Source organism: Lytechinus variegatus, chromosome 5 (genome assembly GCF_018143015.1).
Source record: "Lytechinus variegatus isolate NC3 chromosome 5, Lvar_3.0, whole genome shotgun sequence".
Lineage (NCBI taxonomy): Eukaryota > Metazoa > Echinodermata > Echinoidea > Temnopleuroida > Toxopneustidae > Lytechinus > Lytechinus variegatus.
In genome coordinates this window covers 43,754,055-43,773,402 of record NC_054744.1, presented here as the reverse complement: position 1 = coordinate 43,773,402, position 19,348 = coordinate 43,754,055, and the positions used below count along the sequence as shown (strand labels likewise).

Below are 19,348 nucleotides of genomic sequence, written 5' to 3'. Positions count from 1 at the left end.
ACAGAACCTGAGTTTACGATTGAGGGCGGGAGTTTACAACTATTAAGGACGAGAGCTTCCGTGGCAGTAGGCCGCTTGATAGGAAACCCCTGCTTAGAGCATGCATGCCCCAGTGTTTGTTTTGTAGATCAAGCTGAACCAGTTCCCCTCAAACGCCAAAATATGATGAATGCATTGTTTTAGTGGTTCAATAATACCCTCTTGTTGACCCCACTCACACCCTCGTTTATGTACGGTTCCATGTGGGATATCAAATAATTAGGTCTTATCTGAAGTTGCCTTGTCTGCAAACCTTCAAACACTCCCTGAACTGGTTCTTGACGCATCACTTAAAACAATTATAGGTTCCTATATAGTGACATCCAAGGTGAATTGTTTTTCGTCGTACTCTAGGCAGTTACTTATAGCATGATAAGTCCATTGTGATATATTAATATATATCCCAATATATCCAATATATCGTATCCCCATACAGTTGCACCAAAGATCAACCGGTTCTGGGGACCGATCAAGAGATTCCATTATTGCATTGATCTAAACGTGACGGCCCTACCAACTCCTAATGTCACCATTTACCATAACGGTACCAAGGAACTTCACTATGATAGCAGACTATCCAACGTCACCATCAACTCACACCCAACAATGAGAAGATACGAGGTTACCAACAAGGCTAGGACTCCATGGGAGATATTTGGTTGCCTGACGTTTCTCCTTCCATCGCACTACGATAACGGCAACTACACGCTGGTCGTTTCTAACGAACTCGGCTCGGATAGGAAAAACATCAGCGCCATATTCTTCGATGGAAGTGGTAAGGGATTTTTCTGATGCTATTCGTTTTGTCTTGACCAAAGTAGAAAAAAAATATATCAGGATATGTCCCACTCATTGGCCTTTCTAAGAATGATTGATAGATAGCTACAAAACATTTTGAAAAAGATGCAACCATAAAAAAAAATATATGCTGTTTTTTCGATCTCCGTATGGAAGTATTTCATACATGTACATAGTGTACTCGTTGAAAAGAATTTTTATGGCACTTGCTAAGAGGTAATATGTTTGTAACAATGTCGTTAACTTAGTTATTTATGATCATGAAGATAAGCAAGTCAATCCTGGTCCATATTCTACCGATCATTTAACCCTGAATCTATCTGGGTCTACGATATGCATTGGGCAAAGTGGGAACTTTATCCCAGGATACTTTCTGCGTCAAACCTTTTTATTATATTTTTCAAAACCTTAACATGTTAACCAGGTAGGGGATTTGGGGTGTTATCTGTCATACCCCCCCCCGTTGCCGATCGCGCAAGTGCCTGGAAAACTATGGTAGTATGCGATGTAATCTAGAAGGATATGGTTAATAATGTCTGCTTTATAATACATTTTTGTATTATTTGAATTAATTATGCTAATCTATGCATAACTAATACTTTTGATATTGAATGCTTATGCTCCTAGAATCCCATTTTTTGTGCAAATATTTTGGAGCAATTTTTGGTCGGACGTGCACTAACAAAAAATGATTTTGGAACCGCGTATATCCGGGCGTGGCAAATTGGTCTTAAAAGATGCGAAAGACCTGAAAGTACACTCTAAAAAACGAAGCGCTAATTTAGCTCTTAAAGAGCGTGTATAGTCAGATAGTGACCGCACTTCGGAGTGCTGATTTTTCTCGTTCAAATTTGAACTAGAAAATTCAGCACTCTGAAGTGCAGTCACTATACACGCTCTTTAAGAGCTAAATTAGCGCTTCGTTTTTTCGAGTGTAATTAATGTTAAACTATCGCGCTGCGAAATGGGGGGAGGGGGGGGGGGTTGTTGTTGATGGAACCCCTGCTGTTTTAGGGTTAAGATAAATAGCAAGCAGTATGCATCGGAGTAGAATATGGGCCTTGATGATATAATGATATTTCCACATTATCAGCTATTGAGATGCACATGAATATTCATTTTAATGTCTTGAGTATGCGACTGCCATCCTCATACTAATACTTGCATTGAAGTTCGTAACTAACTTTTACTAATGACAACCATGATGTGAATGTATATTATAACACTATATATCCATCTGCATGATTGAAACGAAAACTAACCAAACACATCGTGTCTGTGTGAATATTAGTCTGGGAGATGCGGTACTTTACTAACTTCACATTTCATCATGGTTTTTCATATTAACATTGAATGTTGGTGGTGGGTGTGCTCATCTATTGCCCCATTCTTAATGGACCTTAACACCAGAAGCTCCTTACCCTGAGAAACGTGAGACACCTGCTCCCGATGGCAGTGACAACACCCTCAAACCAAAAACATCAGGACCTAAAGGACCACCTCTCGACCCTTCTACCCGGCAGCCACATAAAATGGACTCGGTTCCTGTAAGTATTTTGTATGGTTGAGCCGCAAGGTCAACGGCCACTCCGTCTAGGAGTCTCCATGGTCACCGCCTGCAACATTATCTTCTATGTATGTGCTGTTTTTATGGTTGCCACGTTGTGGTGCTTCTGTCATGTTTGTGGTAGCACGTCTGTCTTTTCATGTATCAATATGGGAACTCATCCTGCTTATCTATGCATGTGACCCTCTGCATCCATTCCCCTACACCTCTGTACAATGTTATGTTGACTCTAGCCATGCACCATCTAGTCTTTCGGGACCAGGTACCTAAAAAGGGGTAACCAGTTCATCAATGATGTCTTTGTCATCCTTGTTGGTTATTCGTTTTCTTGTTCCCTGTGAAGTTTCTATACCTGATTATCCTGAAACGGGCAGCCCCTCTTCGCAAGATAACCGCACCCGCACGCTCAACCCTCCCCGCGACACAAGAGGGACACCGAGTTACGTAAGTATGAAAAGAAATACCGCTCTTTCATAATAATACTAGAGAACAGGGCGGTGCTACAGTGGGACAGGGGGCATCTGCCCCTATGATTGTTCAAATTCTGCAAAAAAAAGAAAGAAAGAAGAGGAAACAAGAAAGATAATGTATTGTCAATAGGGAAGAAAGAAGAGATAAAGAACCTGGGCAGTGTGACTCTATCATTGCCACTTTATTCAATTGAGAACTAAACACAGTCACCTACAGGTCATCTACCCCCACCCCAATTCTGACGCCCCATCTGAATTAGTTTAAGACTAACAAAATACAACATGTCCACTGCATCTAATAGAAGAATGAAGAGAATCCTCCTTTTGTGAAAAAAAAAAAATCATTAAATCAATCACACTCTGAGTACCAGCTTACAGAATACAAGGTTAAGAGTGTACATGGAATGATTGAGAGTTATTTCATTTTAACCCGTTGTCATGTTTGTACCAGTATGATACAATCGTAATCAACTATAAAGGTATATAACCGACTAGATTTTTGCACGAACAAGTCATGTGAGATTGCCATATAATATCCTGAATCTATGAAAGTGATCTGTACAATTTCGTGGAACGTTAAATAACAGATGTGATTTTTTAGTAGTTTCTCGTGTCAGTTCAGACTTCAAAATATAGTTTTTAAACCAGGTAGGGATGCATGGGTTAGGTAGGGGTGGGGGCGAAGGGGCCTTGGAAAAGAAAGGAAAGGGATAAGGGAAAGGAATGTGAAGAGAAAGAGCGAGAGAGAGAAGAAACTGGCAGTATCCAGATGAAGCTGAATATGATTGCAGCTGACTGTTGCCATTCCATGGTTTATGGGGTAAAACATATTGATACAGGTTACAGTAAACACTTCAGGGTACCTGAAAATCCAAAAATGGCTGCCGTTGCCCCAAAATCTACAATTCATCTACTATTTGCTTTCGGGTCTTTAATTTTGGTTCCTATTCGACGTAGTCTAGTATTACGTCCAAAATCCGAGATGGCTTCCAAAAATGGAGTCGGAAATTGCTGTTGTTATACCTAAAAATGACCCAGACCTGTTATTTGGTAAATATTGTACCTGATCGTAACTAAACGGAATCAAAAATTATTATTGTACAATTCTCCCTGTTTATCATGTTAATATAGACTTATTGTTTTTATTAAAAAACAGTTGACATGTTGAGTACTTCTACAGTGGTGATATTCCCTACTGTTAAAAAAAATCGATGTCGTTAGGTGTAAGTCCCTTTTATATTCATGAATGTTGTATATATGTTTAGTCAAAAGTAATTCATTAATTAACCACTGTGGTCAAGCAAACCTCTTTTGCAAACTTTGTAAATTACGCTGTGATCCACTACGATTTGCTTTTCGTTGCTAATCGCAAAATGTTTTAAGACGTCCATTTTGTTTACAATGAAAATAATAGCCACGACTGACATCAAGATCTGATATGATCTGACACGATCTGTACGATTACTACACGATTAAAAGACCACTCAGCTCGGGGTTCAATCGTGTCCCGATTGTGGGTACTTGGTATTAGCAATGATTAATGTCTTCCCTTAACAGGGTTGGGTGGGGTGGGGTGGTTAGGGGAAGTTGTCGGATGTCTTTGATAACCCTTTATACCCCACCCATGATACCACGACAACATGGGAATGAGAAACAATTTATTGTTGCGGTTGGCATCTCATTTCTATTTTGGAGGAATTCCAAATCTTCTAAAGGCTCCCTTTAGCAAACGGTAGCGCCCATTCCTTGTCTTGTGTCTTAAATGCTATCATTAATGTAACACGACAATATACTATCATTCCGCAATCATTCTCTCTCTTTACCATGACAATTTGTTTTTAAAAGGACGTCTGATTTTATAAATAAATGTTTCTGATGTTTTAAAGGATGTTATAGATTTTTGGCGCTCATTCACGCCCAATTTTCATTTAAAGCCCCAGAATTACCACTTCTAATTCCAAGGCTAGGCGATCACAACTGATAATCTCATGAGAGAGCTTATTAAAAATGTTAAATTAAAAGGTTTCAGTGACTTAATTCATTCTTTTGATATGTTTTCCAGATTACTGAGTGTCAGATAAAGGCATCCAGTCATTTTTAATCCACTAAAGGTTTTGTCACGATTTTCGCCTGTATGGTATATGCGATTTTATTCATATTTGTCCTTCTGCCTTTAATCTCATGTTATCACATTACTTCAAAGATCTAGATGGTATTGTCGTAGCTTGGTACAATTATCTGATTATTCCTTCATACAAATTTAAATCATATCTGTCATTCGCAAATACACCTCATGATTTTCCTAACATTATTGCGCACCATAAATGGCAAGGTACACTGTGTTAAGTGCAGGACACCGTTTGGCCAGCCTGACTTTCGAGAAAATAATTTAACAAAATGTTATTTCAAAACTATGAAACGGAAGAAATCATGGTTTTTAATATTTCAAGGGTGTTAGAATATGGATGGGCTTTAATAACGAATAATTTTTTCAACTTCAGAAGATTTAATGCATAAAATTTATACATGTATATGTATTTTGAGCTGGACAAGTTCGGTGGTTTTTAAAGCAATGGTTTAATCATCGAGGTAAATACTGTACGACCCAGTAGTGTCACTCATAAATTGGTTATCTGATAGGGGTAAAAATCATCTAGGAATTCCAGTCACGTGTACATACATAATATCGTTTTAAGTACATGGCGATTATAATATTTCCATGGATTTTCATGGCTTCATTTTAACCATAGTAAGGTTACGTGCTTCTGTGGTATGCAGGGTCGTTCAATTGCATCATTTTCTAAACACACTTGATATGAAGGATTCTAATTATGAAGTCGTATTGTCTACTCAGAATAGTAGGGGGGGGGGCCAATTTAAAATGTCCCCCTAGTGTTTGTGTTCTTTTATGATGGTAAGGAGTACATCATTCAAAATCGAAATAAAGCATGTATTTTAGGACGAGATTACCTTACTTTTGGGAGGATAACTTTTTTTTGCTTTTAAGATATCTTCGTCGATATGACCTTAAATTTTGGGTGATAACTTTTCTTTTTTTTGCTTGTCCGAATTTTCCAGCCCCGTGTCCCCCCTACCTTTTGGAAGAGATTTCCGCCCCTGCCATTTTTAATGTCCGACGTGAATGTATATGAATTTTGTTTTTATGATTAGTTACAATAAGATTCAAAATGATTGTGATGATAATTGATGTGCGTGCTAATTTTAATTAATTACTGTACAATAATATGTAATTTGGGAACAATGTTTAAGATCGGTTGTACAAAATAAAACACTGTTTAATTTTTTTTATATGGAACGCTGTGAACTTTTCACTATTTATTTAACAGTTTGAATTATTTTTTAAAATCTTAATCAACCATGCTTATTTTACATAATATTATCAGATATTTAACTTTGTTATTTCAAAATGTAAATTCAATTGTTAAACAACTCTTATAAAGTTCAATAGTAAACAGTTTTGTATAAATTTTTTTACACAGTATCAGTGCTGCTTTTTAAAAAGGTGTTTATTTAGTATTTAGTCATCCCATATCATGCGAGATTTAAAAATCCAACAGTCTTTTTCTTATTTCTTTTTAACGAAATCGTCATACTGAATATGATTTTATCTACCGCCCTTGTAACCTCTATTCTAACTTCCCATGTATTTTATATCGTTTTTGTGATATTTTTTGTTTTCTGCAAGACATGCTGTATATCGATTTATTTTAAAATGTTCTCCATTTTCTCAAAATAATCAACTTCATTAACTTTTGTTGTCATTGTGTTTTATCGAACAATGTCGCGATTTTATTGTGGTAGATAGTTTCTGCACACTTTATATAGAGTAGATTCCACATAGTAGATTAGTTTTATGATGTGAATGATTTGATCACAAACTTTCATAGTATATTTTGAATAATATAGCAGAACTTTTGTCTTAAAGTTTGTTGTGTCAATAACTCAAATGAAATGAGTTGATAATAATATCAAATTAATGAATATCAAGCAATGATGCGACCAGCTTAATCGTGTGTAAATAGTTCGATATATTATATGTACATATTTTAAAAGCCAAGTACGCCCTGACATCATTCTGATTTTAATAAAGTAAAGAGTCGGTGAATATTAATTTATAATTTGGTAGGGAACAAGACATTTAAAATTGCACTGTTTTCAATAGTGGCATACATCAGCATACCACGACCGTTAAAAAAATAAATTTGTTGAAGGTGTACACTGTTAAAAAAACCCTGATTTTACCGAAAAAACAGAAGATTTTGCAGAAAGCAATAACAGAATCATTCTGTAAATTCTGTAAAACAGGATTTTTCTACAATTTAACAGAACAGGTCTGTTTAAAAAGGGGGGAAAGGCTGTTTTCTTCAAGGAAATTTGCAAGATTCCATACACCAAACATGCCAAATACCAATTTCCTGTAAGATTACGCAATCTGGTAAGATTACCATGATTACAGGTCATGTTCTCGAGACTCTACTGCAGGAACTTCTTTTATTTTAAGGATAGTTTTTTTCTAACAGTGTATGAAAAATAGCCTTTTAATATGCGATTCCATTACGTAAATTATATGCATTTGTCTTTCAAAATTCTTTCAATTTAGAGGGGAAGGACAGCTACTTAAAAAAATGCATAATAATGATTGCATGTATACACCCTTAAAATTCCGGGTCAGAATGACGCCAAGCTTCTGATGGTGAAAGCAGTTGCTTTAATAATTCATTCATCATCACAAGACAAGACCGGTTACATAATTGACTTGGTTTTAATATAAATCTATAGTCAACTATTCATATTCTGTAAGCGTGACGTTCGTGTCGTTTTTTATTGAAGCGATAGTCATCGGCCAATTGATCTTTAACGTCGACGTAACAACTCTTCTGAAGAAAGTCTAAAGTTAGCATGGTTAGGTGAAGGTTTTGATGTGTTATCTACCATGTCTACAGTATGATAGAATTAATAGTATGTTATCAGGGGCCGCGGAACGGTTTTCAAAGTGGAGGGGGGGGGGGCTGATCATGCAAAAATTACAATCCTATGGTAATTTTTACGTTTTTGTACACGGTTTTGGAAAAAAAAAGTGGGGGCTGAAGCCCCGAGCCCCCCCGCTTCCGCGGTTCCTGCATGGTTATGTTAAGCAGGCAACGTTGGTAATTTAATTCTCTGAAGTAGCTACCCTTGGTAAATAAAACATAATTATTGGTATATGTGTGTATTCCTTCAGGTTTACATCTTAGCAGCAGTGGGAGCAGGTATACTTCTCATCGTCTTGGTACTGTTTGGTCGGAAGTACTATACGAAGAAACGCGAAAGATTCCGAAACCTTGGCGATGGCAGTGCGACCCCGTTTACATCAGTGGCATGTGTTCTGGATGCGAAGAGAGGAGAAGACCGAGTTGATTTGGTCCACATGATTCCTAATCCTAACTACCTGGCTCGAACGGATCGTAGATCTGGTAGTAGTAAGTATATGGGACAGTCACTGGTTAGGATTGAATTTAGGCCCCGAAACCGTCTTCAATGCCCGGGGGACCACTTCCATTGAAGAGTGGATACCATGCGCGACCATGGGGTCTCGAAAAGCACCCTAAACACGTATTTTCCATATTCTGAAAATGAACCCCTTAACAAGTATTGGCGTTTGAAACCATACCCTTAACACATTGGAAAAAAACCGATACTCTTGGCAAGTATTCCCTGACATGAACCCCTAAACAAGTACAGCGATATGTTATTGTTATGTCACGGGTCCGTCTGTTTTACCTTTATATTACACACCATTTGGTTTAGTACAGCCCCACTTCCACACCTCGCGCAAATCGGACTCTAAACACGTAGTGTTGGGGCAAAAAGGACATCCTTTATAGAACATTTTAATCTTCATCCCCGCAAATTTGACCCTAAACACGAAGCTTTCCTGGCGAAATAGATACCCTTTTTCATTATTTTTGTGTTTTTGACACCCTTATCAATTTACGTACGTAACGTGCCCTATCTTGAAAAAGACATCCTTTCTAAGTGGTTTTTTTTTGGTCGCGCATCCACTCGTCAATGAAAGTGCCCCCCCCCCAGGGGCGGGCCTCAATGGTATATTGGATTCAGCGAGGGAGCCTTCGGGTCTTCATGAAGTTAATAAAACCTAAAATAATCAAGCGTGCAGGTATGTTATGTATTATTCACCGGTGTATTGGCTCCGTTGGTAGAGCATCCGCCTCATAACTGGTAGGACGGGGATTCAAGTCCCAGCGTCAGACCAAAAAGACGTTAAGAGATGGGAGTCACTGCTTCCCTGTTTGACAATTTAGTGGATAGAGCAACGTCGATCTGGCGCTACTCAGTGGCTGTGGGACCAATGATCAAAATAATGGACAATCTGAGTTTTCTGATGATTTATTTTTTTTTATTTCTATTTCGAACAATAAAAAAATATGGATAAGTATTATTGTTGTTGAGGTAATGTTTGTTTCTCACAGACACACAAAATTACAACCTCACACAAACAACGAGATAGTTTTAAAAAATAATGAAAGTGAAGAAATAAAAAAAACGTGTGATCAGAAAGCTTCTTGAATATTATGTATATCTTAAGTTTTCGCCTTTTCAAGATGATTGTAAAGGTGATAAAGATATGCAATTTAAACGTCATCATTTCCGATTGTTCTTACAGCTGCAATCAATCACATTTCTCGTGATACCATCCGATTCATTGGTGAGCTTGGTGAAGGAGCATTCGGTGTAGTGTGTCTGGGACAGTGTGAGGGACTTCCTGGAGCTGAAGGTCCCACCATGGTAGCCATCAAGACACTCAAAGATGCCTCAGTTGGGGACGCTAGGACGGACTTTGAGAGAGAAGCAGAATTACTCACTAATCTACAACATAAGAACATTGTAACGTTCTATGGAGTCTGTATCGACCACGAACCTTTCTTCATGGTCTTTGAATATATGGAGAATGGAGATCTAAACAACTATCTGAAGTAAATATCTTGATGACTTACTTCAAGATGCTTTATAATTCATTTCGTCGTAACTGTATTGATATAATTTATAATAATAATAATGATAATAATAATGATAATAATAATAATAATAATAATAGTAATGCTCCTAGATGGATAGATAGATAGATAGATAGATAGATAGATGGCGCGATATAAGTATCTTTTTTTCGTCATGTGAAACTGTTGTCCTGTTTATATTTCCTTTCTATTTATATTGAAACAATTTGGGGGTAACTACTTATACAAAATTTACCCTTCATTTCTCAACTTTTATTTGTTTGTATGTATATAGGCCCTATATATCTTTTTAAATATTTTTTTATAAGTATCATAAAGGAAAATTGAAAATTGTAGAAATCCAGAGGTATAATTTCTGAACGTATTCCATCCACTGTAGACGAGAAGAGTTTATTAAAGGTCAAGTCCACCTCAGAAAAATGTTGATTTGAATCAATAGAGAAAAATCAGACAAGCACAATGCTGAAGATTTCATCAAAATCGGATGTAAAATAAGAAAGTTATGACATTTCAAAGTTTCGCTTATTTTTAGCAAAATAGTTACATGAACGAGCCAGTTACATCCAAATGAGAGAGTTGATGATGTCACTCACTCACTATTTCTTTTGTTTTTTATTGTTTGAATTATACAATATTTCAATTTTTACGAATTTGACGATTAGGACCTCCTTGCCTGAAGCACAAAATGTTAAAATAATGGAATTCCACGTGTTCAGGGAGGGATGAAACTTCATTTCACATGACAATGACGAGAAAATCAAAATATTTCATATTTCAAACAATAAAAAACAAAAGAAATAGTGAGTGAATGACATCATCAACTCTCTCATTTGGATGTAGCTGGCTCGTTCATATAACTGTTTTTGTGAAATGAAGCAAAATTTTGAAATGTCATAACTTTCTTATTTTACATCCGATTTTGATGAAATTTTCAGTGTTATGCTTGTTGAATTTTTCTCTTTTTATTCAAATCAAGTTTTTGTTGGGGTGGACTTGTCTCTTAATCTTCAATTCTTTATCATCCACCTCAGATCCCGCGGCCCTGATGCTGATTGCTTTACCCGTAGCCAAGCTTTACTTCCCTTGACTGTAAAAGAACTTCTCTACATTGCAAAACAAATAGCTTCTGGTATGGTTTATATGGCTTCTCAACACTTCGTCCATCGAGACATGGCTACCCGGAATTGCTTGGTCGGGGATCGACTCATTGTGAAGATAGCAGACTTTGGCATGTCAAGGGATGTTTATAGCACAGACTACTACAGGGTATTGTATTGTGTTCACTTTTATTCCCATCATTTTCATTTCTTTCTATATCCTTGAATGGGAAAATACATTTTCATAACATAACCTACTTGAGACATGTTTCTTGGAGAATGTAAAAATAGTACAATACACTTTTAAGAAAATTGGTTAAGTCCCTAAGAAATGATTTCACAGTATTTGAATATTTTCTTTCAAGTGTTTAAGTTTACAATAAAACGCCAAATGAATAAATGATTTAGTCTATATCTATATGACCCCTGACAAAATCCATCATAAATTATCCACTGCGTCGTCATCATTTTCAATGATATAACATTTGAATAAAAACATACCATCCACACCTTAACGAAACTGACTAACCCCCCCCCCCCCGCCGATGCATGTTATTTAATAATGCAGTAGTTTTGATGGTCAGGGGTTATTGGTGTGACTGTAATGATACGGTTCCACATTAAAGCTGACATGAATAAAGCAACAATAATTAATAACACTTTACTCCAACATGCCATTCATTTATTGTGCTAGGTTGGAGGCCATACCATGCTACCTGTCCGCTGGATGCCCCCTGAAAGCATTATCTACAGAACGTACTCAGTGGAGAGTGACGTATGGAGCTATGGTGTTGTCCTTTGGGAGATCTTTGAGTATGGAAAGCAGCCTTGGTTTGGACTATCTAATCATGAGGTAAATTAAATAGTAACTGATATGTCAGGCAAGGGATTTATCCCGATAGACAAAAGTGAGAGTTTGACAGTCTTAAGATTGGTATACCAGAGTTGGGATCCATCACTGGGCAGAGAGGCACTTTGAATATGACAAGCAAACAAACAAACATAACAAAACAAGAAGATAACAAACAAACAGATCAAAGGTTATCACTGCAAACGCAGACCATTGTGGTGAACAAATAATTTATTTGACGAGCAGAAATGTTAATAAATCTAACTCAGCTTGTGTCGGGTTCATCAGCTGTCATAATTTATCTATGCACCTTCAAAATAATGAGAGAATATCCTTTTGAATTTCAAAATTTATACAAATTTATTACTATTAAACTCATCAGACCCTGTTAATCAGCAAGAGATAATGCACCCCCGGAGATAGGAGAAACAAAATAATACAATGAAATTAGACACATTCATCTGTATTTTCAATGGTCACACTTCACTTAATTTGATCTTAATTTGATCTTATAATGCCACGATGTTGTATAGAGGCCCTTGGGCTGTTTCTTCAAGCTGATCGTATATAGGTTACGTCCGACTTTACGAACTATTATGGTCATATTCTGATACTTGCCATTTCAAAATGCCATGCACACCGTTAACAAACCTCCTGATTTTACAGAAAAAAAAGAAAGAAGATTTTGCAAAAAGCAATAACAGAATCATTCTGTAAATTCATAAAACATGATTTTTTTCTCCAATTTAACAGAACAGGTCTTTTTAATAAGGGGAAAGGGTGTTTTATTAAACGAAATTTGTAAGGTTCCATACACCAAATACCAATTTCCTGAAAGATTACGCATCTGGTAAGATTACAGGTGTTCTCGAGACTCTGCTGCAGGAACTTCTTTCATTTTAAGGATAAATTTTCTAACAGTGCAGTCGTGCTAAATGTCGTCCAAAGCATTTCGAACCGCTTTATGAAAACCTCCTGACATTCTGTAACGTTGGATACCTCGCTGGAATCATAAGTAAACAAGTATCTGACCTCGGTCTAGGTAATACTAACAAGGTATTATGACCTGTTGGTAACAAGATATATTGGATTAGTACTCTAATCAATTCTAATATTAGAGACTGGATACTGCCAACCTCGCGTCACCTTAATTGCATTATTGCGTCACGGGAAGTATACATACAGTGTGTCTGGTATGTGTTAATGTTTTGAAGGGTTGCGATCCATGGGTTAGGGAAAAGAATAGCCATGTACACAAAGGTCATGTTTTAGTAAGTAATACCCTAGCTTTCAACATCAGCGATGAGGGGGTAGGGGCAAGTCGCCCCCTGTGAATTTGCAAGTAGGCCTTTGGGGAAAGAGGGTTTGGAAATGGGCATTTACTATTTTAATGTATTTTGATGCAAAAACGTTCTTGTTTGTGTTTACAGGTAATTGAGTACATTCATAATGGAATATTACTGGACTGCCCGAAAGGATGCCCCAAGGAGGTCTACAAGATCATGTTAGGATGTTGGCAGCGACAACCCACACAGCGCATGCTCATCAAAGATGTGCACGACGCCATCTCTCGGCTATCCGATGAGAACACTCCCATGGTTGACATTGTCGGGAGGAACACTTTGGTGTAGAGAATGCTTTCAAATCCGGACTTTACCATAAAGGACCTCGTTCAAAGGAATGATTGGAGGTTGTTTGCTCTTCTATAAATCAGTACAGTTTAAAGCCGGATATGACACGCTTCATATGGACTATGATATATTTATCTACTAACTTGCCATGCACAGGAGAAGGAGAAAACGGGCGCACTTTGTTGAAAAGTTGTTATGTTTGTATAGATACCAAAATGAAGTAATGTATTTGTAATGACTATGTATGATGCAGTCACAATGTAAGAGACAACCTGTCACATTTATATTTACTTAATTTGTTTTAATGCTGATGAAAATGAATGTCTTGATTCTTTGAAACCGTGCATTTGCCAAATGAATTGTTATATTTTGGGAGAATGCTATATGAAAATTGCTCTTTTAGTATGATTTTTTTAAAGATGTAAGCTAGTAGAATAAGGATCGCGCTTGGCTTTCGTATTATGTCATTTTCTTGACATTCCATCTGGTGAGAATTCTTGTTTTTATTTGTTCTTATTATCAACATCTGGGTCCCTAACACAAAGGTTAGTGATTAATCGGTCAACGAAATGGCCCATCTAGATCATCGTTGCATGTGCATTTTGCTCAGTAGACTAACAATTAACCAATCAGAATTGTTCTTTCATATTAGCGATTAATCGTTAATCTTGATGTCACGAGGCCCCGGAGGGCTGTCCCAGAAAGAGATGTGGTCATAGCAAGTTCTAAAATTGAGGCATTTTATTTGAAATCGATTTGTTCTTGATTCGTTTTATTTCGCTTTGATTGCCAATTCTTTCTGCAAGGGTTCCATTACATTTGCTGCGTTATGGCTCTGATAGAAAATCGGCACGTTTAGCCAAACATAAAACCTAATCTCAAAAATTAAATTAAGGCTAACCTTCTCTTTGCATTATTCTGAACCAAAAACTATATTTCAATCCTAACTCTAACCCTCTTAGATCAGGAACAAATGTCTTGTCACCTCTGGAACGCCCCTCCCCCTCATTTTTTCACTGCCAATTTAAATCCCATTCAGTTTGTAAAATCTTTAGTTATAGATCGATAGCGAGTTACGAAGTAAATTACAACATACAGGATATCTACTTCGCGAGTCTAATGGGGGCGCTTTAGGATATAAGGCAATTTCTCGGATCGTTAGCTTCTCTGATGAGAGCCTCGGTTTATTTTTTTCATCTAGCATCGTAGGCCTTCATAGACGTGAACATGTCGACTGTTTTGTTTATATCAGTGAAAATGGGTCGTATTTCGTAGAGTATTGGTATAGTTTTCTTGTGTAGGAAGTATGAGAATCGTTTATCGGGTGTACAGTGTTGAAGCTGATTAAAGGACAAGTCCACCCCAACAAAAACTTGATTTGAATAAAAAGTGAAAAATTCAACAAGCATTACACTGAAAAATTTCATCAAAATCGGTTATAAAATAAGAAAGTTATGACATTTTAAAGTTTCGCTTCATTTCACAAAAGAGTTATCTCGGTTAATTGGTATGCAAATGATGAACTGATGACATCACTCTCTCACTATTTCTTTGTTATTTTATTATATGAAATATGAAATATTTGAATTTTCTCGTCATTGTCATGTGAAATGAAGTTTCATTCCTCCCTTAACACGTGGAATTCCATTATTTTAACATTTTGTGTTTCAGGCAAGGAGGTCATAATCGTCAAATTCGTAAAAATTGAATCTGAATCTGTGAAGTTCCTGGTCCTGATCCTCAAGTGGATATTGATGACCAATAAGAACGTTAGCGATCGAGAGAGCTCAATATTTTTAGTACATTTTGGAGTTGAGTCCCACCACTTTGCAATTGGCTGGAGGGACTATAGTAATTATTCCTTTCACGACAGTATCCCACAGTTTATTTTTGAATGTCTCAGGGGTCTTGGAACAAATGACATCAGGAGGAAGAAGGTTCCAAGCCCGGATGGTTTTCGGGAAGAATGAATGACGGTAGATGTCGGTGTTGCATATGATGTTGGAGAGGGAGAGTCTATGGTGTCCCTTTAGGGCCTTCCTTGGTTGAGTAATGTACTCAGGTCTGGGTATAGCGACTCGGTCATGGATAGACTTGTAGAGCAACGTCTGTCTGGATACAAACCGTCTGTGTTGAAGCGGCTGCCAATCCAATTCTCTCTTTAGGTCAGATACATGCACATCCATGCCATATTTGCCTGTGACAAACCTCGCTCCTCTGTTTTGGACAGCCTCCAATTTGTTGATGTGTTGATTTGTTGAACTTGTTGAAATATTGAATAATTCAAACAATAAAAAACAAAAGAAATAGTGAGTGAGTGACATCATCGATTCTCTCATTTGGATGTTAACTGGCTCGGTCATATAACTATTTTGTTAAAAGTAAGCGAAACTTTGAAATGTCATAACTTTCTTGTTTTATATCTGATTTTGATGAAATTTTCAGCATTGTGCTTGTCAGATTTTTCTCTATTGATTCAAATAAACATTTCTCTGATGTGGACTTGACCTTTAACAACTACCATTTTGATAGTTAAAGGTTGAAATGATGCGGGTTAGTGCGATGAGAGATATATAGGCCTACAGGGTGGTTGAAAATTATTAATGATATATCTGGATATATATCAAGATACAACTCTTTGTGAATATTTTATATACTTATATAAAGGTGGACTCGAAATTGAATTTTAATGTGAGTGTGATTATAATACAATGTCAAATATTGCTGGATTACTTGGAGCTAGTGTATTATCATGTCTATTATAATGTTAAAGTGACTGATTTCAGTAATCTGGTTACAAAATAAAGTCACGATCAGAGTAGGGAAACTACTTATTTTTTCATATTCTGAGGTTCAGAGGTTGTGAAAGATATACACTTGTTTTTCGGAAGGTATGTTATTTCGAAACACGCGGATCGCATATAGACCCTAGCGGGGTTCAGTATACCGAAGATAAAAAAGGGATTCTTCATTTTCAACGTTTGTGATGTTAATCCGAAGGCTCGTTATTCAGAATGTTCGTTTTTCTAACGTTTGTCAGACAGTGAAGCCAGGTTTGTTAGTACAAAAATAATTTATGAACTCATTTTCCGGGTACATCCTTTGGAATAATCACTTTTTTTTCAAACGAACGGTCTGAATACCGAATCTCTGAGCTATATTCGAACCTTCGGAATTACGAGACTTCTCAATTCTAAGTTGTAACCGTCGGAGTGGAGATGTTGAGATGTTAATATTGCCCCGCCCTCAGCAGACTGTTAAGATGTTATTCTAATTGGATAACAATATTTGCAGCTCAGTCACATAATTTTACCTCAGTGATACATTAATAAGTCGGAATTGTGACTGATTCCAGGTCATACTGAGAAAGGTCACGTTCTGTACATTATTGTTACCTCCCCCTCTCTCTCTGTTTGTCTTTGTCTCTTTCTATTTCTGTCCCTCTCCGTCTTTATGTCTCCTTGTCTCGTAGTAAGCTCGTTGTGGTAGAGTTGTGGAGCACCCTCTCGTGTAGTCTTATAACAAAAGAATGCATGGGGCGGAGAAACGCAAATCCTGTGCGGGCGGGTGGGGGGTATACCCCGTCCTGGAGTATGGCGAAAAAAGACAGCTGTAATCAAACAATTCAATATAATTTTCCCAAGTCAGTCCAGTAATCCAACATGACGTCAATCAATGAGAATGCCGAGTTTTATTAAAGGGCCAAGGGGAATTGCAATGAATTTATCCAAACTTTCTGATATGAGGTATAATTATTACATTCTTAAAATTATTGGGCAACATACTGTCCACACAACATTGATCAAAACGTAATCGAATTCTGGGTAGTTTTAAACAATAATACGTGTTTTGGATGAAAACTACACAGTATTGGTTGAAAACTACCCAGAGTTTGATAAATTGATCAGCAATTGTTGTGTGGACAATACATGTTGCCAAATGCTATTAGATGACAATGATTTAAAGTGTGCCAACTGATCATAATACTTCCTGGCGAAAAACATAGACACATTTAGGGGGGTTTCATATCGCAAGTGAAGGCTTAAACAATATAGTTGAATGCCCCCGCCCCCTCTCCATTCCTTATAGTATGAAAAGAGCATGTATTTTCTGTTCACTGCCATTTCATAATTTTGTCGATACAGCGAGTAGATGGAAAGAGGAATTCGTTGATTCAAATTTCAGTAATGATTGGTCACATAATATACCTCACATTTGGAGCACATCAAAGTTTGTGAAGATGTCTTTTAAAGAATCAAAATACAGAACCAGGTGACCGTGTAAAATGCATCATGTGTATTTTAAAACACATTTTGCATCTTATATATTTTGTGAATCAAACTTTGAATTTTATGTACAGTTCTTTCAATACTGAAAATGTATTTCTAAGAGGTAGTGTATAAATTATAGAATATATATACGTGTATATATAAATATTATGAATATAATTATATACCTTGGAGATTGACCGGTGCTGAGTATATTGTATTCATTTATTTTCATCACGCAGCAATTCACTTGATTGTGTATAGTGTTGAATGGCTTCTATCAAAAATATCAGGTTTGAATTTAAAAAAGAGAGAAAAGAGATGAGAGACATTTATGCTGTGCACAAATTGATCATCTCGCCATGAGGTTACAATATTCGCCATTATATAATTGATGATTCTTCTCTAGCGTTTACTATATGTCTATTTATCTTGTGCCGCTTGTCAGGAGAATTATACGAAACGTGGTATGATATAATCATTTCAACCGACGTCTCATTAGTTTTGTCACGATCTATAGGCCTACCACTTTTCATTGGAATTCAACTGAGTTTTACGTGAGCCATTATCGTTACTTTTATTGTGCTTGTAACTGGATCATTTTTTGTTCTTTAAGTTCAATATATATTTTAATATGAATCAAATATTAAATATTACATCCATGTATAGACAATGAGTTTTGTCGTTATTGTAGTTCAAGTTGTAATTGCTGGTGACAGTATATTGAATTGAAAACACATAATCTAAAACAGTTCTATTATAAATTGAATATTTACCTTATCAAAATACATCGCTCGCCATGGGAAGCGGGGTCGCTTGGATTGTTAATACATGCAGTATACACTGCGTATCAAAAAAAAGTTTACACTTTGAAAAAGCCCTGGGAATTTAAAAATAGACAATATGTAGGTATTTTCTTCACATATAATCTTAGGTTTAGGTCTCACCTATCATATGAAAGCATAGGCGGCGGGGGGGGGGGGGAACGTGTCCCCCCCTAAATTTTAGGTGGGGGACGGTCCCCCCTAAATGTTTTTTTGATAACCTTTTTTTTTTTTTTTGCTTGTCAATTTTTTTTCCTGCGTCCCCCCTAAATTCACGTGGCCCCCTGAAGCATGTGTTGCCCCCCTAAATTTAGGTTGATGACATTTTTTTTTGCTTGTCAAAACATTTTGGGGCGCATGTCCCATTTTTTACATATGTCCATCCCAAAATTTCAGGTGGACACCCCCTAAATTTATTGGCTTCCGCCGATGTATGAGAGCAAAAGTTTTGACAGAATCTTACACTTGAGTGAGCATTGTCCATTTTTGTAATGGTCACAGAAATCTGTTTGCGCAGAAATGCTCGTTTTCACGCTGTGCAAAGGGGAAAGGGCGAAATCAATCTTACCCCGCGAAACATTTCTCATACATTTCCCTTGCACTTTTAGTAAATTTAAATAAAACAGATACATTCAAGCATTTAGTAACAATTTTGCCACCCAAATTGAAATTTCAACACTTAATAAGCACAACCTTTACCTTTTTTGTACCGGCTGGATCTGAGGACATAACTTAATCTGAACAAAAGTTTATATCAGACATCTCCA

The 19,348-nt window shown here is 36.8% G+C and overlaps 1 protein-coding gene across 1 annotated transcript in view; it reads left to right on the top strand.

Annotated features, from left to right (window-relative positions):
• Positions 1–14,907, top strand: part of LOC121416243 (BDNF/NT-3 growth factors receptor-like) — a 51,487-nt gene extending 36,580 nt beyond the window's left edge. Inside the window, exons 7-13 of the mRNA XM_041609751.1 lie at positions 476–814; positions 2,248–2,384; positions 8,117–8,354; positions 9,560–9,869; positions 10,943–11,177; positions 11,703–11,861; positions 13,289–14,907. Coding sequence (XP_041465685.1) covers positions 476–814; positions 2,248–2,384; positions 8,117–8,354; positions 9,560–9,869; positions 10,943–11,177; positions 11,703–11,861; positions 13,289–13,489 — 1,619 coding nt within the window. The 3' untranslated portion in view covers positions 13,490–14,907. The remainder of the gene's footprint in view (positions 1–475; positions 815–2,247; positions 2,385–8,116; positions 8,355–9,559; positions 9,870–10,942; positions 11,178–11,702; positions 11,862–13,288) is intronic.
• Positions 14,908–19,348: the final 4,441 nt, after the last annotated feature.